This window comes from Barbus barbus (assembly GCF_936440315.1).
Source record: "Barbus barbus genome assembly, chromosome: 1".
Classification (NCBI taxonomy): domain Eukaryota; kingdom Metazoa; phylum Chordata; class Actinopteri; order Cypriniformes; family Cyprinidae; genus Barbus; species Barbus barbus.
The window spans coordinates 45,709,427-45,735,953 of record NC_136729.1 but is presented as its reverse complement, the minus strand read 5'-3'; the positions used below and the strand labels follow the sequence as shown (position 1 = coordinate 45,735,953).

At 35.8% G+C, this 26,527-nt stretch overlaps 1 protein-coding gene across 5 annotated transcripts in view; it reads left to right on the top strand.

Moving 5' to 3' along the window:
- Window positions 1–26,527, top strand: part of LOC306871378 (multiple PDZ domain protein-like) — a 79,250-nt gene that overhangs the window by 27,197 nt on the left and 25,526 nt on the right. For all 5 annotated transcript variants that reach the window (XM_079419243.1, XM_079419242.1, XM_079419240.1 and 2 more), the window contains exons 12-25: window positions 542–628; window positions 713–795; window positions 2,152–2,298; window positions 3,428–3,595; window positions 4,474–4,647; window positions 6,096–6,305; window positions 8,504–8,662; window positions 13,096–13,207; window positions 14,870–15,068; window positions 18,229–18,270; window positions 20,325–20,420; window positions 20,506–20,601; window positions 21,784–21,961; window positions 23,520–23,630. In XM_079419243.1, coding sequence (XP_079275369.1) covers window positions 542–628; window positions 713–795; window positions 2,152–2,298; window positions 3,428–3,595; window positions 4,474–4,647; window positions 6,096–6,305; window positions 8,504–8,662; window positions 13,096–13,207; window positions 14,870–15,068; window positions 18,229–18,270; window positions 20,325–20,420; window positions 20,506–20,601; window positions 21,784–21,961; window positions 23,520–23,630 — 1,862 coding nt within the window. The remainder of the gene's footprint in view (window positions 1–541; window positions 629–712; window positions 796–2,151; window positions 2,299–3,427; window positions 3,596–4,473; window positions 4,648–6,095; window positions 6,306–8,503; window positions 8,663–13,095; window positions 13,208–14,869; window positions 15,069–18,228; window positions 18,271–20,324; window positions 20,421–20,505; window positions 20,602–21,783; window positions 21,962–23,519; window positions 23,631–26,527) is intronic.

The window sequence follows — 26,527 nt, the reverse complement described above, 5'->3', positions numbered from 1 at the left end:
TAATATTTTGTACATATTTATTAAAAAATGTGTTTGTTCTCAGAACTAAAACTCCAAAGCTGGTCTCCATATTGATTTTTATAATTAATAACACTGATGCAGTAAAATATATGGACTGCTTAAGATCCTTACATATATAGATAAAAAAGATATTTGTGCAATAATAACTTTGGCAGTCTGCTCACATGATGATGCAAAAGAGCGATCTGAAAAATCCCACATTGTGGGATACGATATTCCTTACAGTCTTGTGTTCTGCATGTTTGAGAAAATCCAAGGGTCTTTTTTAAAATCTTATCCTGACAAATACCTGAAGACAGAGATAATACTTGAAGATATTACAACAGAAATGTAAAGCCAGAACTGAGATCTAACTTTAGTTCGGTAGATCCTTTGTGTGAGTGTGTGTGTTAGTCCCACAACCGCCGCACCATATTTAGAGTCAAAATCTCACTCATCCTTTCATCACAGTCCCATGAAGCCTGTAATTATATGAAGAGAGACTCACACATCACTGATGCCCCTGTGTTTTCCTGTCTAGATGAGAGAGTGTTTCTCACTCCAGAGGAAAACGCCAAACCGCAGTCTGTCACCGCTTCGCCCGTCAGAGCTCCAGAAAGACGCGACGGTAAGAGATGTTTGTCATTTCACCGCTGATATCAGCGAATCGACTCGTAGAGACCGGTGGGTAATGCTGTCATGTCTCTCTCAGGTCCTGTGAAGCTGAGCTCTGAGGAGGAACACCAGCTAATGCAGAAGTGGCAGAATGAACTGGGCGTCTGCAGCGAAGTCATTGTGAGTAACTACTTTATGCTTCATCTTTTAATTAGAAGAACTTTTAGTCACCAAGTACACTTTAAAACATTTCAGAAGAAAATACTTAAAATTCCTTTAAAACTCCTTCAAACTATTTTTTTCATCCAACTTTAATTTATTTGTATTTTTATTCAGTGTGTACTTTGGCATTTCTTTGTAATTATTTGTGAAATTTGCTAGCAGTTTGAGTGAAAATTATTTTTACTAAATCCCAGTAAATCCTAAATAAATAAAAATGGTTTAGAATCGGTTTTAACTCAAAAATAGCTTGAAACACATTTAATTAAACATGATTTTTTTAAGTAGAATCACTGAAATAATAATATGCTTCATTTACTACTAAAATTATTTTTCATAATTGTAAGTAAAACTGAATATTGGAGTACATTTTACAATAAAATAATTTTCAATCTTTCTACTTAAAAATTTCATGTAAAATAATTTTTACAGTGTTTGGTTTTTTAATGATTTGAAAGAAAGAAAAACAATGCCTTTGTACTTTCTAATTGCGTCTTTGTAATCACCTTTTCATAAATAATGTTGTTGGGTTTGTCCACTACACAGATGTTTCACTATTTTTAATTAATTTGGTAATTATGTGTATAATTTGTCAATATTGCTCTCAAACCAAACACTTGAGAGAAAGACTAAGTTTTCCAAAAATATGTATTTTTTGTGTGACACGGTCACATCTCTGCCATGGCAGTTGAAAGATCGGAAATGTGACTGATTTTTATATGTAGATTTTAACTATGTTTGCTTAACTGGCCAGCCCTTGTAAAATTTAATTCAGAAACAGTTTGTTTATTTCTCTTTTTAGTTAAATCTCTGCCAGCTGGCTTGTTTTGTTGGCAAGACTAAGGCTTATCCAAAATCCACACAATCACACACTGAAACAAAACCAATCCAATTTTAGCGAACTTTTAATAAGACTACTTATTACAGAAACAATATACTTCAAAATAATATACTTAAGTGCAAACCGAATGTAATGTTTTCAGATACTTAGCTGCATTTTAACAGCAAATAATGATAATATATCATAATTTAAATCTATATTAAATACAGTTAGTTGAACTTAAGTATGACTTAAGTATATCTTTATATGTAATTACTTCTCTTGTCTTTGAAATATGGTTAAAGTACTGCTAAATGTACTGACAAGCATTTATGGTAAACTAAAATATACTTTAATGTAATTTCTATTGAAACTTGTATGTCATGTACTTAAATCTATTTGTATTTACACATTTGTAATGATGAATTTAGAATTTAGTAGTTTTAAAATATGTTAACAATGTAATTTTGTGTGATTCTGTGTTCATATGCATTCAGGTGGCTCAAGTGGAGAAGTTCAGTGAGAACAGCGGTTTAGGGATCAGTCTGGACGTGTGTGCCGGCCGTCACATCCTCCGTTCAGTGCTTCCTGAGGGACCCGTCGGGCGATCGGGAAAAATCTGCAGTGGAGACGAACTGCTAGAGGTAAAACACATCCATCGGAAACAACCCCCAACAAATATGCATCAAAAAATCTAATTAATACTGGAATTTGGCCCAAATAAGAATTATATTCTGCTCAACAAGGCTGCATTATTTGATAAAAAATATAGTAGAAACAGTAATTTGTACTAATGTTTGTACTTCAGTGTCACATGATCCTTCAGAAATCATTCTGCTTTGCTGCTCAAGATACATTTCCAGGGTTTTTCCTGCATTGAAAATGTTTTGGCAGCTGCCGGAATGAATTTTTGTCCCGCCAAAGCCGTATTTGATCGGTTCGTGTGATTTATGAGTGATGTAAATGACTGCTGCGCTTGTGATAGCACGCATGTTAATGAGGGAGAAAGAGCAGAGAGCCCTTACCCGCGCACTCTCTCTGGGCCTGTTTACACCTGCTCACTTCATGCGTTTTCTCTGGTTGGACAGCTACCCGATCGTGAAAAGACCAGTCCTCCAAATTTGAAACACTTTCGAGACAGATTTAAATCCGGCCGCTCAAACCACTTATGTCTGAGACGCATTCCAGATGAAACTGGACAAGTGTAAATGCATCTGTTTGTTGAAACCACATATGTACATTTTACTCCTCCCAAAATGTTAAAAAACAAACGTGTGAGAGCGTGTTATAGGCTATATGACATGAAGTCAGATATGACAGCATTGATGCTACCCCACATGGCCACGGATATATTCAGCAAGCCGACACGCAAACTGCAGTGAATGAAACTGAAAATATAGTAACTTATCTTTCCACTGCTGATGCCGCTCTCTCCTGTTGCGATCTTCGATCTTTTAATTGGCTGATGATGAATAAAATGCAGCGCACTGTTGATTTATTTGACGTGACAGTGCGGTAGGCCTAATTCAAAATCGGATTTATATCAGTTTTTTTATGTGGCCAAAAGTAATAAATCAGATGGATATCCGATCCGACAAAACGCATAAATGAACCAGGTGTAAACAAGCCCTAAATGTCTTTCCTCTCTCTCCCTCAAAATCAACTGACATGATAGTAAAAGGTCAGAAGACAGAATCCATGTTTCATGCGGCGCATTCAGAGATTTATTTTGTTTTTTTAAACTGAATTATAAGTTTGTGTGTGATTGTTCAGGTGAACGGCATTCCCCTCAGAGGAGAATCTCATAAAGAGGTTGTTGACATTCTGAAAGAACTTCCTGTTTCTGTGACCATGGTCTGCTGTAGACCCGCCCCTCTAATGACTGACAGCCAAACTGACCAACCACGGCCAGAGGATGTGGCCATTGATTCCATAGTTCAGGTACATTAAATTGTTCATTAAATATCAAATCCTGTTTAGAATTAATATGTGCGATTAAATATGTAAAGATTAATGTATAATCAGCCTTTTAGTAATCTGAATTTATCCAAACCAATCAAATTAAAGTAGAATAAAATGTAAAGAATTTTGAATTATTTCTGTGTAGGTTCTTTAATACTTATAATATTAATTATTATGTTATCATATTGTTATTGATAGACCATATGGAATATTTATAGACAATTAATAATCAATGATTGAAATACCTCCTATAGAAATCTCTAATATTTAATTTTTTTTAGAAATTAAATATAACTAAATAATTGAATTGTAAAAATTGTTTAATTAAATAATTTATTCATTAAATTATGAGAAATTAAATTATCAAATTAAAGTGTTTATAAATTAAATAATTTACAATAAAAAATGTACATTCATTTAAATAACTAATTGTGGAAGAACACTTAATTTCCACAAATGCTCAAATTTAGCTCATATTCTTCATCTAAGTAAAACAAGTAGTTTTCCTGTAAATAGTATAAAAGCACTGATTATTTGAATTGTTGTTAATCAAATCAGATGTAGTTTATTGAATCAAAACTCACTTAATAGTGAACCAAATCGATCCGCTGTTGTTTTTTAGCATGTTAATGTGTTTCAATCAGATTTTCCTTTGTTGGGATTAAATCAGATTACAGTGCACCATTATAATCTCTGAACATCACGAGTCGCTCTCAGAGGATAGACCATCATGACATTGGTTAGCTATCAATAAAAGCTGAACGTTTTGCATCCACCCTTTTACATACGCTAATGCTTCTGAACAATTATTAGGGATTTTATTAGAAGGAAAAAATTTGTTCATCTCGCTTGTGTAGGTGCCGGGTGAGTTTGAGGATTTCCTGGTCTCTGGCGAATCAGAGGACAGCCTGAAAGATCATGTGACTGAAGAGCCCACCGGAACGCCGTTAGCGATGTGGGAAACAGAGATTCAGGACATTGAACTAGAGAAAGGAGAGAGCGGACTGGGCTTCAGCATTCTGGATTATCAGGTGGGAGAGTGGGAGGAGCTTTCTAAATTTAGACCATCACATAAGAGCGGGAGGAGCACTTTTTTTTATTAATTTATTTATTTTTCACACATCAAATACAAAGCAGAAAATCATGAGTTTGAGATTGGATTTTGAGTCTTTTTTATGATTAAAAGAACTGGTTTATGAAAGTCACCTGTTTGTGTATCAGACTACACTGGTTGTGCTGTATGTTTGTTGTTGTGTGCAAACAAAATCGAATATAATGCAATATTGACATGCTATCTGTTTATTGTCTATATATTATATTGTGGCAGCCATTCTCTTGTGAAAAAGAAGTGTGCTTAATTGTATTAAATGTGCACTTGTAGTGTTCTTCAAATATTTAAAATTAATTCAATGGAAGCTCTTGGAATTGCTCTGTTTATTATTATTTGACATTTAGTTGCAAATTAATGGGAGTTAGTTGACATGTAGTTGCAAATTAACGTCAGTTTGTTGACATGTAGTTGCAAATTAATGCTAGTTAGTTTACATTTGAAAATTGAGTTAGTTGGCGCTTGAAAATTAATGAGTTGACATGTAGTTGCAAATTAATGAGAGTTAGTTGACATGTAGTTGCAAATTAATGGGATTTAGTCAACACGTGTATTTTCTAATTAATGTGAGTTAGTCGATATGTAGTTACAAAATTAATGTGAGTTAGTCGACATGTAGTTGCAAAATTAATGTGAGTTAGTCGACATGTAGTTGCAAAATTAATGTGAGTTAGTCGACATGTAGTTGCAAAATTAATGTGAGTTAGTTGACATGTAGTTGCAAAATTAATGTGAGTTAGTCGACATGTAGTTGCAAAATTAATGTGAGTTAGTCGACATGTAGTTGCAAAATTAATGTGAGTTAGTCGACATGTAGTTGCAAAATTAATGTGAGTTAGTTGACATGTAGTTGCAAATTAATGGGATTTAGTCGACATTTAGTTGCAAAATAATGAGAGTTAGTTGACATGTAGTTGCAAAATTAATGTGAGTTAGTGGACATGTAGTTGCAAAATTAATGTGAGTTAGTGGACATGTAGTTGCAAATTAATGTTATTCTAAATGTAGTTGCAAATTAATGAAAGTTAGTTGACATTACTTGCAAATGAATGGGAATAAGATGACCAAATTAATGGGACTTAGCTGACATGTATTTACAAATGAACAGGAATTAGTTGACTTGTAGTTGCAAATCAACAGGAATTAGTTGACATGTATTTGCAAATTAATGGGGGTTAGCTGGGATTAGTTGCAAATTAACAGAAGTTAGCTGACATGTAGTTGCAAATTAATTGGAGTTAGTTGAGATGATGTTGGAAAGTTACTTATAGCTAGTAAAATGTCTAAAGAGGCCTACTGAAATAAAGTAAAACCAATAATGTTAATGTTATACTCACTTCTTTGTGTGTGTATGTGTTCATATGTGTACAGGACCCAATGGACCCGCTGAAGACAGTAATTGTGATTAGGTCGTTAGTTCCCGACGGAGTAGCAGAGCGAGACGGACGCTTGTTGCCAGGAGACCGTCTCATGTATGTCAACAACATCAACCTGGAGAGCGCCAGTTTGGAGGAAGCAGTGCAGGCTCTGAAGGGAGCGAACATGGGCGGCGTCCACATCGGGGTGGCCAAACCCCTGCCCGTAAGAAATACTAGCCTCTAGTTTCTAAAGCAGCTTTTTTCTCTGTGCGATTTTGTGTTATTGAAACCCGTGGCTGCAGTAATGGGATTCCTTCGCAGGTTCTTTGAATATTTCATGACGCGGGTCTGTAGTCCTTTAAGGCCTCAGGAAATGAAATCTTCTTGGAGGAGCATGTCTGTATCTTTGTGAAGAACTCTCAAGGGCTGCAGTTCATCTTAACCTCTTCAACTTTCCAAGGCTGTTATCTCGGCTCCATTATTCTGGGATTGTATGCACATTTTGGCATCTTTCCTTCTTTTCCCCTCCGAGGCCTTGAGGTTTGGAGCGTGTGTGGTGGGTTGTCAAGTGCAGTGCAGGTCATCTGATCAGGCCTTTTTTTCTGAAGATTTAATCTCACGAGAGGCCTTTAGACTGCATGAGCGTGCCGAATGCTTTTGTTCTGCTCTCTCAAGTGCGATAGGGTAACATCACCTCTTAATATGGTTCAATGACTCACTTCCAAGAAGCGGAATGAAAACGGAGAATGAATTTCTTCCTATTTACCTTTGCACATCAGATCTTCAACGTGATCATCTATTTTAATGATGCCAAAATCAACAAACAAACGATTCAGCTCTCTAACCAACCTTGCACTACTAACATGCAAAGTGATTTCTAACCAAATCAAATCACATTCAGTCTTTTATTGTGATCTTGGGCTGGGTGTTATGATGAAATGAGATTCTGCTGTAGCACAGTAAATATATATCTGCACAGCATCATTATGTAGGACCGCTTTACACTATTGCATAAAGCATCATAAAAACAAAAAACAGTGTGCAAATACAGAGTAGACTATTCAAGATGTTCATGTTACTGTTTATACAGTACATTTCAGAAAACTGAATAATGAGCAATTCCAGCCAATTAAAATCAGCATATATATTACTTTAAATTTAATAGAGGCATTTATTTGTTTATTGATTTATTATTTTATATATTTTTAAATGAATTAATTTATTTTTTGTGGAATAATATTTACGCAGCTCTTTACCACAAAATGATTTTTTTTTAAAATAAAATAAATTAAAGTGATTTCTGTGTGAATATATGTTAAAATGTAATTGATTGCTGTGATCAAAGCTGAATTTTCAGCATCATTACTCCAGTCTTCAGTGTCACATGATCCTTCAGAAATCATTCGAATATACTGATTTGCTGCTCAAGAAATATCTCTGATTATTATCAATGTTGAAAACAACTGTGCTGCCCAATATGTTTTTGTGAAAACCATGATACATTTTTTTTATTTCAGGATTCTTTGATGAATAGAAAGTTCAAAAGAACAGCATTAATTTAAAATATTATTTTTTGTAACATTAGATATGCCTTTACCATCATTTTTGATCAATTTAATACAGTATAAAGTATTGTATTCGTTAAAAAATAATCTTACTGACCTCAAATTTTTCTTAGCATATGGAATTTATACAGTTACCATGTTATACAGTTCCTCGTTCTGGTCATAACACCAAAGCTTAGTGTGATCTGCTCATCATCAGAGAATGAATGGTCACATGTTTAGAGACGTGACACTTCCCTGTCTTCACAGACGGAGGATGAGGATGGCTCTTCCTCCTTCATCTTCTCGGCTCTGCTGCTGACGGAGGGCTGTGATGATAATGAGGAGGATGAAGTTGTGTTCCGCGCTGAGCCTGTTGTGGTCAGTGCTCATAAAACACAACCAAAGCATTCTTCTGGAAAGCATGTTATTAGTGCAACGTTCTGTAGGAGCAGCGATACATCAGCGATTATAAGTGGCAGACAAATAGCAATTTTAGTCCAATCTTGGCAGGAGACACACATGGCGTCACTGAAAATGAATTGAAATTAAAGTTCAGAAAGAATATTGCAAAGTCATTTTTGAAGAATATTTAATTATGCAGCTCCTTACCATTAAATAATTATCCAAAACAATGTATATATTGTATATTTTTTTATAAAAAATAAACATTTGTGACCTTGGAGCACAAAAGCACTCTTAAGTCTCTGGGGTATATTTGTAGCAATAGACAACAATACACACGTGGCATCATTGAAAATTTTATAAAATTGAAGTCCATGATGATCTTTGGGGGGTTATCCTAACAAACTATGTGAAATGTAGCACATTTATGGTGGCCTTTAGAAAACTATAATTTCTCTGATGTTATGTCCAGATCGACTCCAGTGATTTGGACCTGTCTGATGAAAAGGCGTTTGAGCGTCATTTTCTGGAGGAGGAAGAAGAGATGCTGCAGTCGATGATCGCTGAACACGGCAGTATCTGCAGCGCTGATCTGACCTATCAGATGAGCGGACCCGCCTACACACTGAAGGTAAACAGAGTCCGCAACCAGTCAGATTCAAACATGCACATTTCATGCCCAATCAAATTAAACTGACCAATCAAATACAGTCTTAAATTGTTTAGTAAACCTACACAGATTTAATCAGCTTTTTAATAACAGTACTTATTACAGAAATAATATACTTTAAAAGAATATACTTTATATTAAATACAAAGCTGAGTGTTTTTGATCTTTATACTGTATGTAATTTCATAACTACTATTGTCTTTTAAATATGGTTAAAGTACTGCTGAATTTACTGACAAGCATTTATGATAAACTAAAATATACTTTCATGTAATTTCTATTGAAATGTGTATGTCATGTATTTAAATTTATAATGATGACGTTGCAATTTAGTACATTTAAAATACTGTATATTAAACTATTTAAATGTAATATCGAACAATACACTGAAAGTTAAAACGATAATGTGCTTTAGTATGTTAGTCAACACATTAAAATAAGTGTACTTCTTTAAAACACAACAAAAGTTTATTAAAACATGATGTGTATTTTAATGTTTTATTTTGACATTTATACAAAGGTCACTTTTTAGAAGTGTACTTAAGTGTGTTCAGAAACAGTCATGAAAGTGTCTCTCTTTAAGTCACTTAAAGGGGTCCTATTATGCTCTTTTTACAAAGTCTCAAAGTCACCAAGTCTCATGCTTGGTGGCTCGAAAATCGCATTATTTGTCACATAATTTACATTATTACAATACCTTTCTCCCCAGCCTGACACAAACGGCTCGATTAGTTCCGGGTTTGATGAAGGCCCGCCTTCTGAAAAACTAAATGTGTTGTGATTGGTTAGCTGTCATTGTGCGTTGTGATTGGCGAACAGCTTAGACGGTGTTTCAGTATTGCCCCGCCCCTTGCCAATATTGCCATATCAATTCAGACCTCGAGAATATTGAACGATATCTCCCTTTGGAGTGGACTTTGAGATTTGTAACTTTGTAGATCTTTTTATGCCCAAACATACACACTACACACAGACTAAAATTCAAAAGGTGAAAAAGTATAATAGGACCCCTTTAAGTGGCCTTTTATTTCATTAATATTGTATTAGCTGTAAGTACCGATTTTGAAAAATATACTTTTAAGATTTGAAGTACACTACAAGTGCACATTCAGTACAATTAAATGCACTTTTTTCCACTGATGTAGTCTTGAGAAAGAAAGAAGAATGTTTTTTGATATAAAAAAGCCATTCAAGTAATGGGGCATAACTGTGAGGGAGAACAGTGGAAGTAATAATGCAGAGAAAAAACTGTTCCTAGAAAAATCTCACCAGTTTATTTCCTAAATATACGTCTAATGCATGTCATTTGAACAGCCCCATTCACTCCCACTGTTCCAGACCAGCGTGCCATGGGCCCGACCGCTCTCTGTGATGTAATTTGCGACTATATTGTTTGGAGTCCCATCAATTGAGTGTTTATTTGCGTTTTTATGGCTTCTGCTTTGGGAGGTCTCTGCTCAGATTCATAGGCGAGTGATTTGGTCCCTCTTGAATCATTCTGCACGAGCGAACTCAATTACAGCTGTATGAATCACGGCTACATTCACAAACACGCTCCCCCGTCTCTTGCTAGAAATTGCTCTCTCCCATTATTGCACTTCAGCAGGTCATTAACGGTGCTGTTTATTAGGAGATTATCTGCATCTGATTTGACTCTTATTGTGAATATATATCAACGGATAAGTTGTGAAAAGAAAACTGCATACAGATGTGTGAAAAAGGTTTTGCCCACCTCCTGTTTTTTTTTTTTTTTTGCATATTTGTCACACTTGAATGATTCAGATCATCAAACAAATTGTAATATTACATAAAGATAACCCGAGTACATACGAAATGCAGTTTTGAAATAATGATTTCATTTATTAAGGGAAAAATGCTGTCCAAAGCTGCCTTGTCCTACGTGAAAAAAGTAATTGCCCCCTAAATCTAAGCTGTGCCACCCTTTGCAGGAACAACTGCAAATAAGCGATAACTGGCATCCAGTCTTTAACATCACTGTGGAGGAATTTTGGCCCACTCTTCTTTGCAGAATTGTTTTAATTCAGCCACATTGGAGGGTTTTTGAGCATGAATGGACTGTTTAAGGTCATGCCACAGCATCTCAATCAGATTTAAGTCTGGACTTTGACTTGGCCACTCCAAAATCTTAATTTTGTTTTTCTTGAGTCATTCAGAGGCGGATTTGCTTGTGTGTTTGGGATCATTGTCCTGCTACAGAACCCAAGTGCGCTTGAGCTTGAGGTCACAAAGTGATGACCGGACATTCTCCTTCAGGATTTTCTGTTAGAGTGCAGAATTCATAGTTCCATCAATTATGGCAAGTCGTCCAGGTCCTGAAGCTGCAAAGCAGCCCCAGACCATCACACTACCACCACCATGTTTGACTGTTGGTATGATGTTCTTTTTATGAAATGCTGTGTTGGTTTTATGCCAGATGTAACACACCTTCCAAAAAGTTAAACTTTTGTCACATCAGTCCACAGAATATTTTCCCAAAAGTCTTGGGAATAATCAAGATTTTTTTTGGCAAATGTGAGATGAGCCTTTGTTCTTTTTGGTCAGCAGTGGCTTTTGCCTTGGAACAAATGCCGTTTTTGCCCAGTCTCTTTCTTATTGTAGAATCATGAACACTGACCTTAATTGAGGCAAGTGAGGCCTGCAGTTCTTTAGATGTTGTTCTGGGTTCTTTTATGACCTCCTGGATGAGTCGTCGTTGCGCTCTTGGAGTAATTTTGGTAGGCTGGCCACTCCTGGGAAGGTTCACCACTGTTCCAAGTTTTCTCCGTTTGTGGATAATGGCTCTGCCCGTGGCTTGGTGCGATTTTTTAAATTGCAACGGCTGTGGTTGAATTAAATAAATATACGCACTGTGTTTTATTGTGAATCACGGCTCATTATCCGTGTTCTCTGTGTCTCAAAGCAGCTCGGTTCACTTTAAATACTGCTCATTGAACTCCATGTTGCCGACCATCTTCCTACACATGTAATGAGAAGCGCTTACAAACGGCTGCTGTTAACAAAAGGGAAGCTTTAAGGGCTACCTGCAGTTTTCCCCCAAAATAAAAGCTTGATGGTTTATTAATAATAATAATATACACTCAACTTTTATTTTACAGTTTACAATGTTTTTATTTTAATAAAAAAAAAATAATCTTAAATATTAGTTTTTTTTATTCACAATGAAATATTATGATAGCAATATTTCTTATTGTTTAATACTTTTTAGTAATAATAATATTTGCTTCTTAAATTCTTGATTTTTATTTTATTTTACGGTGAAATATTACAATAGCCAGGCCGGGATAAACACAGTGTAGTGCCCTAGGGTGACCACATTTTCATTAAATTGATTCGTTTGAACGGCTGATTCATTCAGGACCTGGATTCAGGATTCATCAGGTCTTTATGAATGGGTAATTGAATCACTGACTCACTAGATTCATTTAAAAACACAGATTCATTCATAAATGAAACACCGCTGTGTTTGAATGGAGATGCGCAGCGGCTCAGCTGTGACTGAAACTATTTTCGTTGATGAAATAGAGCAAAATCGGCCAATATTGTAATAGTCATACAATGTATGTCACTTAAAATTAACTTATTGTTTATTGAACTGTTGTATTAATTTTAATATCACATTTGCAAACTCCCTTAATAATCTTTAAAAGCTGTCACTTCCATTATAATCAATGAAGCTCTCTACACTGCACAACGAATCTATTTATACTTTGTTTGTTATACCAAGATTTGTGACCTTGCGTAACTCGGCAATGAAGAAAACTCCAGTATTTTGAGCACTGAGAGGATTCTGAATAACATTGCATTCAAGGAATCAACATATGTCTGCGATACCTTACTCAATGCTGCAAAAACACGCAAGTAGAAATCTTTTTGAAGCTCCCTTGAGCTCAAACACAAATATACTGATCGGGTCAGTCACACAGGTGCTCCTAAATATTTTTTGATTGTCGCGCACACAGTACTTTTCAGTTGCAAATGCGACTAAAATAGTCGCACTGTAGAGCCCTGGCTATGTGTCGGGATATTTTCTCTTTTTTTAATTCACGTTTCGCACAAGCGCTAATCTGCGGGCCTGACTCTGACTGGGGGGAGGGGGCACATACACTGTGATGGCAGTCATGCTACTGCCATCAAACTGAACACAGGGAAATTCATCAGCCCAACTCTGACACTGTGGTGGAGAGTTTGAGTCACAGTCAAGCACCACTCACATATTACGGCTAATTTGCCATAGTTTGCTAGTCTGTTCCCATTCCTACTGCTTCCCCATTAGCCCCTCACAATCCCGCTCATTCCGCTGACCTCTTTCATCGCTCGCTGTCCTAGACTTTGATGTGGTTTTTGATGAGGATTCTGACCTTTTCTCCTCTCAGGAGGAGGATTTGCTTCGAGATAAACCCGCGGACGAGACCCAGCAGCTAAACGCCGTCGTAGGGAGCAGCTTCGAGAGGACCATCACTGTGGTCAAAGGCAGCTCCAGTCTAGGTATGAGACCGGGAACATGTCCGTCAAACAGAAGCACACTTTAGGATGCTTTTAAAAAGAATACGTATTATGGAAATAATATACTTTAAAAGAATAGACTTAAGTGTGAACAGAATATAATGTTTTCAGAAACTTAATTGCATGTTAATTGCAATCAAATGAAAATGTATTATGGTTTAAATTTATATTGAATGCAATTAGTTGAACTTTAGAGTGATTTTGACCCACTTACATAGGACTTAAGTACACATTTATATGCCATTTCTAGGAGTTGTATTTTTTTAAGTTATATGTAACTTCAGTTCAGACTGGATTTATTGTAATATTAATTGACAATGTTTACTCATTTGATCAGATTGAGTATTGATTTAAAAATTGAATAGAAATTGTGAAATAGAGGCATCAGTATCAGTATTGGTATCTGTGATTTTTGCTCTCTTTTATAGTAAAAAGATGGCATTATACAAATATTTAGAATATTAATATGTATTTATATTATAATATAAACCAATTTTTATAATATAAAAATGTTAGTTTCTACATTAATTTGGAGGTTCAGTGTGAAAATATATTTATTATTACAAATTTTAATTATAGATGCAATGAAAAAAAATGTGCAATAAATTAGTTTTGTTTTTAGTTTTTTTATTGATTGAAAGCACTAGTAATTTCTTAATTACTTGGTTAAAATGTACTGAATTAATGGTAAACTAAAATACTGTCTACTTTAATATTATAATATATTATATATTCAAACATTATTTAAAATGCACTTTAAAATAAAACTTTTTATTTCATTAATTTTATATTTTCTGCAATTGCAGTCTTGTGCAAAGGTAAATGTGACCTCAGTTTAAAATAGGACAGTATGAAGGGAATATTTCTCACTGTATACATGCAGCCAGTGATGTGATGAGAAGTTTTCCCCAGCCACTGATTTCACTTATGATTGCGATGTGTATTTGGCCGTGGGATCGTGCAGCTGCAGTTTGGGCCGACTTTATCCCGGAGCAGCAATTCAAAGCCTTCTGCTTTGCCAGTATATGCTATTAGGATATTAAAATTTCAGCTGAGGGAAATCTGGCATTCATGCGAGTCTGCTTAACACCGCTTTAGATCCGCACTCGGCTTTACTGTTACAGATGTTAATGGACTCCCATTCTTGATCTAGACGATTGCAAATTAAAGTACATTTAAGTTCTTGGCAGATGATTTTTACAACGCTGACTTAACATCCACTACGAAGTGCTCCTCACGGGAGACCGAAATAACCATGCCGTACTCTAATAAACAAAAATACACAGCACATATCCGGAAAAATAGTTCATTTTAAATGACACTTTAATTACAGTGCCACCTCTGTAGAAACAGAGTACGCTGCATGTGGTTCATGATTCCCACTGTAATGTCTGCGTCTGCTATTTATATTTAGTGATACTTTTCATTTTCTAGCATGAATTACCTGTGATAATGTTCTCCTGCATACAGCACAACTAAGTATATTATTTATCAATGTTTGAAACGCTAGAGAATTTTTGTCTAAAGCAACCTTTAAAAACCTTATTTGAGATTTGAATTTGAGATTTCTTGCCATGAAAACAGCCAAGGAAGCATGCATGGCATTAAAACAGCAACCATTGTGTCCGGTCGCGTGTGTTGCAGGCATGACAGTGTGTGCGCTGAAGGACGGGCCTGGGATGCTGATCCGCAGCATCATTCACGGTGGCTCCATCAGCAGAGACGGCCGGCTCGGGGTCGGGGACCTGATTCTGGCCATCAATGGAGAACCGACGGGGAACCTGACCAACGCTCAGGCACGAGCCATGCTGCGCAGACACTCTCTGATCGGACCAGACCTGGGGTGAGACGCTCACACACACACACACGCTCACACAGAGTTACATGCACACACATGCACAGACTCACACGCACACACACATGCACAGACTCACGCACACTCACACACACACACATGCACAGACTCACGCACACTCACACACACACACATGCACAGACTCACACACACGCACGCACACACATGCACACACACACGCTCACACAGAGTTACATGCACACACATGCACAGACTCACACGCACACACACACACGCACACACACATGCACACACACACACACACACACACACACATGCACACACACACACACGCTCACAGAGTTACACGCACACACATGCACAGACTCACATGCACACACACACACACACACACACACATGCACAGACTCACACACACGCACGCACACACATGCACACACACACACACACACGCTCACACAGAGTTACACGCACACACATGCACAGACTCACATGCACACACGCACACACACACACACACACATGCACAGACTCACGCACACTCACACACACATGCACAGACTCACGCACACTCACACACACATGCACAGACTCACACACACATGCACAGACTCACACACACGCACGCACACACATGCACACACACACACGCTCACACATGCACAGACTCACACACGCACGTGATTCAGCTGAGATTCTGTTCAACTTCTCACACACAAATCAGATGCTCTGTTTTTGAGAGTTGGATAATTAGTCACTCTCAGATAGGTTTGTGTTTTATTATTTTATATTAAGGAAACACTGAGGATTTCATTTGAGTTTTTCAAAAAAGGGCCCCATTGTACTGCTTTAACTAACATTAACAATGAGCAATACATTTGTTTCAGTATTTATCCATATGTGACCCTGGACCACAAACCAGTCATAAGGGTCAATTTGAGATGTATACATCATCTGAAAGCTGAATAGCTAATCTTTCCATTGATGTGTTTGTTAGGATAGGATAATATTCGGCCGAGATACAATTATTTGAAAATCTGGAATCTGAGGGAGCAAACAAATCTAAATATTGAGAAAATCTCCTTTAAAGTTGTCCAAATTAAGTTCTTAGCAATGCATATTACTAACCAAAAATTAAGTTTTGATATATTTACGGTAGCAAATTTAGAAAATGTCCTAATGAATTTTGGCATAAAAGAAAAAAAAATTAACATTTTGACCCATACATTGTATTGTTGAATATTGCTACAAATATACTTATGACTGGTTTTGTGCTCCAGGGTCACATATTTGTTAACATTAGTTTAAACAAATTAACTGTTTGTTGTTAATGTAAGCTCAGGTTTAATAAATAATATTAACAGATATAGCTTTGGATTTCAATAATGTCTTAATAACTGTCGAAATGAATATATGCAAAGATTAGTAGAATTTTTCATTGTTAGTTTGTGTTAACTAATGTTAACAAGTGGAAGCTTATTGTAACATTTCTAGTGCTATAGATCATTTAATGAAAAAAATCTAATAAATTACATTATATGTTAGGGCTGTCAAAATGGCTGAAAAATTAACTTCAAATTATTTTTTGAAAAAAAAAGCTTTTGGCTTCTCTCCTGAGGCCACATGAGGGCGCATTGAGCAAAATATTACTAATGCACGTTTATTCAAAGCAATAAAAATAACACGACCATCTTTGAAAAAAAGTGCAAAATGTTTAACATAATGTTTATAAACCATATATAATTAATTAAGTTGCTTAAACAATTAGAAACAAAACAGCATGATGTATGTATGCGTAGTGTAATACAAAGGACCGAAAACCAATCACAAAGAGTACTTTTTCATTTAAAAACAGAGATGCAGTGGGATGGGGAAAAACCGCCATAAAGTCTTAAGACATGTTTTTTAAAAGTTGAACTTACATTAATTTTACGTGGCTTTCTAAACATGCGACTCTCTTGTGCGAGACACGAGTGCAGTGGTGATAGCTGTCCCTCTAGAAAATGCAATTAATATGCGTTCTGTGTGAACGGCTTGGTTTCAGATTTGACAAACAATCTTCTCCGCATTGATGTTCTCTTTTTCCCCAATATTTTGAATGAACAATGTATCAGCACCGCATCAAGTGGGTTCAACCGTATAAGCAATGAAAAACATTCAAATGCAATGTGGAAAGTGGATTTTTATTTTGAATTCTATCAATATTCGAAATCCGAAAAAAACATTTGACAGCCCTATTATATGTACATACCATTATAAACATATTTATCAATATTTGCTGAGGAAAGTAACCAAATGAATATAAATAAAAGGCTGCCAATTCATTACAATAAATTACACAATGTTTTATTAATTCATCATAAAGATTATCATATAAATAAGTGTTTGTTTACTGCATAATCTACACGGTTCAAACGTTTGATGTCAGTAAGATTTATTTTTAAGAAATTATTACTTTTATTCATCTGGCATGCATTAAATTGATCAAAAGTAACGGTAACAACATTTATAATGTTACAAAAGATTTCGATTTCAAATAAATGCTGTGCGTCTGAACTTTATATTCATCAAATTAATCAGCACAACTGTTTTCAACATTGATAATAATCAGAAATGTTTCTTGAGCAGTAAATCAGTATATTATTATGATTTCTGAAGGAACATGAGACACTGAAGACTGGAGTGATGATGCTGAAAACAGCAATAAAATACATTTTACGGTATACTCCCATAGAAAACAGTTATTTTCAGTTGTAATAATATTTCACAATTTTACTTTGTTTTTGATCAAATAAATACAACCTTGGTGAACAGTAGAGACTTCTTCCAAAAACATTACCCACTCCAAACTTAACAGTCTGTGTATCTATAGCTTGTCAGCCGGGTTACATTTTGGTGGCACTTCTAGCTTGAGTCGTTCCAATGGAAGAAATGTCCATTATAATGGAGTTTATGTATAGTCAAGGCATATTTTTAGGGTGCTGCCAATTTAATAGAGCTATCAACCTCAGCAGAACTCGGGATTTACATTCACAATAAAAGGTGAAACAGACATTCATAAAACAAGGCTTATCAGTGCCCAGCGGTGATCCAGAAGCCGTCTGGCAGCAGAGAGCTTGTTCTAGCTTTATTTTGCCTCCCGCTGCCAGCGGCGTCTGTGTCCGTAAACTGCTCTTCACGTCTCCAGATCCACAGGTGCCGCGGGGGAAGAGCTGAGCCCCGTCTCTGTGTGAGTACTGCCTTCATCACGCTGTCTGTCCTCGCTCCCTGCTTGCTTTCGTTTTGTTCTGTCGCTGCTGTTTCAGAGAATCTGATTGTTCGGGCCGCCCGCGGCCCTGCTTCCATTCTCCTCTAATCGCAAAGACTGGAAGCAGTTCTGTCCTCATTTACTCACCCTCACGTCAGTCCAAACTGTGTGAGCTTCTTTCTTCTGCTGAATGCATTATTGGGTCCTTTCTGTTATGCAGTACCTTTTTGTGATTATTTGATATTTTATTCTATTTAATATATAGCATTAAAGTAGAGTCACAATTAGTACAGTTATATCAGCTAACTATAACTATTGTGAACTATTGCTATAAGAGTATTTTACACAAATATAGAAATGCCATGAAATGTGCATTCTGGTGCAGTAATTAACAAATTAACTCCAAAGTATAAACACTTCCAAAGGCACAACTAACTCACAGCATCTTGTCATGCAAATACAGTAATAATCAATTAAATAATAATAATCAGTGTTTATATTATTGAAATATACACAAAGATATAGGAACTAAAAGTGACAGTAAAGACATAATGTTACAAAATATTTATATTTCACATAAATGCTGTTACAATTATTAAAATATTGTTATTAAAATATTAAGCAGCACAGTTGTTTTGAACACTGATAATATACAGAAGCCTGGAGTAATGGATGCTGAAAATGGTTTTAATGTTTGTTAATTAAAGTGGTATTACACAAGACAAACAGGTTGAAAACTGATTTATAGTGAGTTAATTTATGGAAGAAAAAAAACTTAAATTGCAGAAAACATTTTATTCACAACATATTAACTAGAGAAATAAAAAAAAAATTAGGAAACCTGCAATATTTCTTAATAAATTGCTCATTTTTTATTTTAGAAGTGTGTTTTAGTATTTTAGAAGGCAACATTCATTCACACCAAAGTAGTGACTGATTTAAAATTCACCCCATGTTCACTTAAAGCTGAAGTGTGTGAGGTCTACACCACAGAATTGCAAAAATAATGATTGTTGCCAGAGTGATTACCGTTTTCGAGAGCGTCAACCTACAAATGGCTTCCTTATGGCATACTTATAGGTTTATCTTCACATTAAACTGCGATAGGAGAGTGCTTCATGGCGGTATTTTAACCAATATAAATTTGAATGGTACTGCATAGTGGGTCTGACCCTACTAATGTTAAACACTCACATTCCAGTCAAACTCAAGGATGCTCTGTTTCCTCATCAAGCAGCGTTTGAGCAGGTTGTTGTTTCCTTGGTAACATGCATTCATCTTCTCAAGAGGCTGTTGTTCATCGTTAACATTCCAGGCCATCGTTTCCTCCTAACATCGTGTGTATTGTGCTGTTCATCTTTGACTAACATCTATCTCTCTCATGTCAATGATTTGATTTCCTGCCATCGATTCTCGTTCATTAATGAAGCGCTTTCACTGAACGTGTGGATAATGAATATTTGATTCACATCGATGTGCCGTGACTCCTAATGTCTTGATCTCTCCGCCTGCATGCATGAATTGTTCAAAACAAAGTTTGATTTTCCTCCATTAGATCTGTCATCTTCACTCACAATCAACTGATGAAGCAAACAAACTATTTCTGTTTTGACTCCTGATCTGGAAACATGAAAATTCAAGCGAAATTGTCAGACTCGCTGTTGAGTCAGATTTCTTTTTGTTTGAATTTAATTTACTGACCTGTAAAATACCGGCTGCTGTTGACAATCACGATTAATGATTTCACCTTGGGCAGAGATAGGCAGACTATATCACATAAATTACCCACTTCAGAAAAACAAGATGTGCATCAATGCCAGTTAAGCTCAATTGAATGCATTTGTTGCATAATGTGGATTGACTCACTTTTGCATTTTTGGAAACTATTTTCTGTGGCCATTAAGTCACAAATGCTGTTGATTGGGCTTAATTTGGGAGATTACTTTGGAGTTTGATTCCGGCAGTGTTGATGACAGGTCTGATAAGTCAAATGTCATCATAACAAGCTCATGAATCATGTGATTGTGTGTGTGCAGAATCACGTATGTTCCTGCAGAATATTTGGAGGAATACAGAGCGAGCCAGCAGCTCCAGAGTGATGATCTCTCTGATGGCAAAAACAACACTCAGCAGTATGTACTGCACTCACAGTTCATCTTGTTAGCTCTCTCTGACTTGTAGATCCAAAAAATGAGAGCTTTGTGTTTATGTGTGTAGTCAGATGGTCTCAGATCTTCCAGAGAGAGAAGATGGAGAAGGACAGGAGAGTGAGCGACAGACAGCAGCTTCCAACAACTGGAATCTACCACAGAGGTGAGAACAGATAAATGTGATAAATGTACATGTGACTGAAAAACATGGACACATCTATTAGGAATGGATAAGTATACTAGTATACTGTATAATAAGTATACTAAAAGAAACCGGTTTCTGTTAGTATACTTATTATACAATACTTCCTCTGGGACTCTATGGCAGCCCTTAAAACCATTGGAGTAAAATTTGGTGCATTCATTAGGGAAGATCTGAACACCAATCTGACCAATTTTGGGCTCTCTCACTCGAACCTTCTAGCGCCACCGTAAGTTTGAAATTGGCCATTTCATATAACCATATGACCTATTTACAGTCTTCAGATTTTTGATTAAATATGCTGTGCCTTAAACAGATTATTTATTTATAGCACTGTGTGCTATTCACAGCAATATGTTGATAATACATATAATATACAGTATAATATCTATTCTCCAAACTGCATGTCTTAGGAAGGATCGCATACATTTTGCATTTGCAAATATATTATGAAAATTGAAGGTTTAAAAAAATATATATTTTGTGTTTTTGTTTTGTTTTTCTGTCCAAAATATATTTTAAATATATGCAACACGTGTTGTAAACCATGCTATGGATCGTGCCACATATTTATAAAAAAACAAAAAAGATAAAAAAAAAAAAAAACTTTTTTAAAACTTGTTCTCCATCTCTCATCATATCTTCGCCAGATTTTGGCCTGATAATCTTGAAACCCAGCTAGAAAAATATTATCACAAGCAACAACGTTGACTGAAAATGCCCATCAGATGTGGCACTTTAAACGTTCATATTTTTCTCTCCAAATATTGGCTCAGTATTGGATCAAATATTGGATTTTCAAACCATGCCTGACTGAAGTTATTGAATGTACACTTGACACTTCATCGCTGGTTCAGTGGTTAAAGCTCTTGACTTATGATCAAAAAGTTTAGAATCAAATCCCACATGGCACTGAATTTGTACCTCTGGTACAAAATTTTTGTTTTTAACAAATCTTGGAAAATATATTTAAGGCTTGTGAAGTTTGATGCTGTTTTGTCAGAAGGTGGAATCGTGATGATGAGAAACTTGTGTGCATCAATGAAGACAACTGTGGGAAAGTCATGAAAATGCATTGATCATGATGTTTGGAAAAGTGACGTTACTAGATGTTAATTGAATGTTCTGTGTGTGTTTGCTCAGAGTGGAGTTGCACAGGGCAGCTGGGAAATCTCTGGGCATCAGCATCGTTGGTGGTCGGGGCATGGGCAGCCGCCTTAGCAACGGGGAAGTGATGCGGGGCATCTTTATCAAACACATCCTGGAGGACAGTCCAGCGGGACACAACGGCACACTGAAGACAGGAGACAGGATTTTAGAGGTACACACACACACTTAACTGTTTATTATAACACAACGATGTAAAATTAATTACATTTATAAATTATTATTAATAGATTAAGATAAAACAACTGATTAAAAAACAGATTATAAATAGAGATCCTATTTATTTTTAATTTTCTCTCAAAATTGTTTTTTATTGAAGAACATAGAGTTCTTGAAACGTCTGGTGTTACAAAATTAATTGTAGTTCATTTGCTATTTGCATATTTCCAGTTATTGTTAATAAAATTAATTAATAAGTTAAGAAAGTTTGAAAACAAGCAGCTTTGTCATAATTACAGCTGAAATGCAGGATATACCTTACAATATTTACATTTACATTTAGTCATTTGGCAGACGCTTTTATCCAAAGCGACTTACAATTGGAGAATACAAAAAGTGATTCATCTTGAAGAGGCAATCAGACAGAGGAAGTGCTCGTAACACCAAGTCTCAGTCATTGTTCAAATAAGTACAAGCTAGTAAGGGAAGGAGAGAAAGATAGAGGGAAAGATTAAGGGTTTTTTTTAGTTTAGGATGAAGTCAAATACTGCCGAAAGAGATGAGTTTTCAGTTGTTGCTTGAAGATTGACAGGGATCCAGCATTCCTATTCTATTTGACCTATTCATATTTGACCTATTCTAACTTTACACAAGCTCAGTGGACAAATTCACTTTTACTAACAATTGTTTTAAATTTACTTAGATTTGTCAAATGTCTATTTCATTTTAATTATAAAAAGGCACTGCTTCAATATTTGCATGTATGTATGTATTTTTTTGCTTATTGGAGTGTTGCATTGTTAGTTTAGTATTATGCTAGTGTCAAACTCCATTGGCATCCATTGTGAATCAATTCACCTGTGCACTTACATTTACATTTATTCATTTAGCTGACGCTTTTATCCAAAGCGACTTACAATTGATATATATGTCAGAGGTCGCACGCCTCTGGAGCAACTAGGGGTTAAGTGTCTTGCTCAGGGACACATTGGTGTCTCACAGTGGATTCGAACCCAGGTCTCTCACACCAAAGGCATGTGTCTTATCCACTGCGCCATCACCACCCCTGTCTCACATGAATCAATGTGAGACAGCACAATTTGTGTGGAGCACAATGTAGAGCATTGCAAATAAGTGATTATGAGGTTGCATTTCAGTTCTTATATCATGGTGCAACATTAAACTTTATTTACAAAATATTTATTGTGCTCCAAAAGTTGAATTCTATGTTGCTTGCATTGTTACGGCACCCCAAAATTAACTTTTATAGTCAGTGAAGCTGTCTACACTGGAAGTGGCAATACACGGCACAGTTTGTGCAATTCTCTGCTTGCTGTCTGATTTTTTCTTAATCATAATGCGGCAAGATGATATCACAAAATCAGTTCATGCATTTTTACTTGCATGTATACTGTCATATAGCCCAGCCTGTCTAGGGTAGAGTAATAGAGTGGCATCTTTTTGGCAGGTTTTGGGCTACACAGGTGCCCATACAGTCCAGTAATGACCTTGAGCGGTCTCTGTGTGTGTGTGTGTGTGTGTGTGTGTGACAGGTGGGCGGAGTGGACCTGCGTGATGCCAGTCATGAGCAGGCAGTGGAGGCCATCCGTAACGCTGCAAACCCCGTGGTGTTTCTGGTCCAGAGCATCGTTCACAAAGACAGAGTCAGTATCACACACACAATACAAACATCTGCTGAGGTGATCCATTTATCAATGCTGCTTAACACGTGTGGCTGTTTATAACATATTTATAACTGCTGCATGCTAACTCTGGCTGGGCGAGATAGCTTTAATTGAATATAAAACTTTATAAAAACACTACTTTATCAAAAAAAAAATGATTTTCATATAAATTAATAAATTAAGTTAAAACTGTTTATATTCTGTTGACAATCTCAATATTTGTCGGTCTTTTAAAGATATTTGTTGCTGTATATCTCAATGTTTTTGTATTTGCTTTGCAGTGGTTTACAACTTTTTTTAATCAGAGGAATGTCATTTTAATCAAACAGCCACTGTTGCCAAGTATATTCAAAACATTTCATGCAAGTAAAATACAGTAAACATCTAGTTAAAAATTATTTTTCCACTGTTTTTTTTTTTTTTTTGGCAAAAGGAACACTGAATTACACCTAATTTTGTTTTACATTTAAATGTACCAATTATTGTTAAAATAATAACAATGCCCTTGTAAAAAAAAAAAAAAAAATGCACTTAAGCATATTTACTATGGAAAAAAATACTCTGAATAATATATTGCAATAAAATAAAAATGAATTATACTTTAATTTCAGATGAAATGCAATTCGCTGAACTTGACCCACTTAAATAGGACTTTAGTACATCTTTATACTAATTTCATAATTACTTCTATTTTTTTCTACTGCTGAATGTACTGACAAGCATTTAGGATAAACTAATATATAACTTGTTTGTTATGAATTTAAATCAATATTTTAATATTTTAACTTTAAATGTAGTATCAAACATAAACAATGTACTTTAAAGTAAAACTCTTAATTTGACATTTTTAATTGCACTTTCTAAAACTGTTACTAAACAGTCATGTAAGTGTCTCTCTAAGTACACTTACATGACATAAGTGTACTTAGTTTAAAGATAATATTATATTATCTGCAAGTACAGTATTGAATAGGTTTTAAATCAATTGATGAAAACAGTTTAGAGTAATAGAAATGTAACACCAGTTTGGCTTCTGAAGTTTTAATCAGTAAGACTTAAAACTCTCTCTTAATGTTAAGGTCATTGCACACTGAGTCCGAAGTTTTTGCACGTTGAAAAATAAATACGACCTTACACTGTGTCAATCACGTTTACACACTGCCTCCAAAACTTTCGTCCGTCATTAAAAAAATTCGGATCGAGTTAAATTTTTTGCATTTTTCGCATCCGTAGCAAGCATTTTGAGAGGTGTTTTTTGTCTCGCAGCACAAAGCACTGTAAAGATACTTGCACACTGAGTTCACAGAAATTGGTGGTCTTCTTTTTAATATAGCTCTAGTATCGCTAGCAAAGCATCAAACTGAGCCAGTGACATCCTGAAGTAAACTTTGGATCGCCCGTGATAATCCCGCTGCTCCTTAATAAGGAGGAACTCTCCTTCATCTCTATATCTCAGGATTGGCTGGACCCAATATTTCCTCTCTTTTTTCTTTTTAAGAAGCGAGAGGACAACAAAATCATCCTCACTGCTTGAAGACTCCATTTAGTACTGTTTTGCAAATATTTTCGCAACGGATTAATTAATACGCATCAGACTCAGTGTGCAAGGTTTCTGTGCGTGATGAATTTTTAGGATAACGAATACGAAAAGACGCATACGAAAATTTCGGACTCTGTGTGCAATGACCCTTACTCTTACCTAATGACCAAATATGAAGCATATGAAAATCATCACAGTGTTGCTTAATTTGATATTGTCAGCAGAATCCCCATAAATATATTTTGAATCTTTAATATATCACCCAGCACTAATACTAACTAACAGCTTTTGTAACTGTTTAGTGCTCAGAAAGACAGGACTGGACTAGAGATGTTCATTTTAACCGTTAACCGACCGTATGAATTTTGACCGATTATTACAATCAGTTAAACGGTTTAAAAAGTCATTTATTGATTTGTTTTCAGTAGTCCTAATTTATCAAAATATTTTAAAGGGTTTGCTGCATGGTTAAAATATGCTATGCATGTAAAAAATTGCGTTTTTATAGAAAAAAAAGACATAAGTCGCATTTTATTATTTCATTGAGAATTCGGCCTAATCCCAACGCTAAATGTTTACAAACATTATAATCAGGGGCGGCGCCAGAGAATTTTGAGCGCAGGTGCTGAGGGGGTGCTAGATCAATGACAGGGGGAGCTCGGCAATTAATAGTAAATATGACCAAAACAGTTTGTTATTATTATTATTTTAAAACAAATGTTATAGTAGCCTATTTTTAGTGGGTCACAGACACTTATCCTTTCTAATTTAATTACATTCTAATTTAAAATAATCTTGTTGGTTAGCGGTTAATAATCGGTTAACGAGCGTCGGCTGTCGGTTAGGAGAAATAACCGAAATGAACATCCCTAGACTGGACCGCTTTGCATCTGTTTCTCGCACTCCACCTCATCTCTCTGTCTGTCTGTCCGTCTTTCTGTCTATCAGCCTGACTCTCTGTATAGTTTTGATCCACCTCCTGTCATAGAGAAATACGGGACAGTTTTAAAATGCATCCCTGTGCCAAAGTGTCAGGTAATTTCTGTTCGGCCCTGTTATCTCTGCTCCCAGCATCCCTCATTCAGCTCGGCTTAGCCTTAAGATTTGCAAGTAAGTCAACTTAAACACATTTACGAATCAGATTAAATAAGCAACACTCCTATTATGGCTCTCCAAAGTTCAACGGTTTCACTGTTAATGTCCCGAGACACGTCCTCCACTTAGTTTGATTTACCCGCAGGCCTCCTTTTTCAATAACGCCACTTCTAGTTTACATATTAGATGTTTTAATGACTCATCTCGCAGGATGAAATGTGTTTAAGCTGATATACTGGTG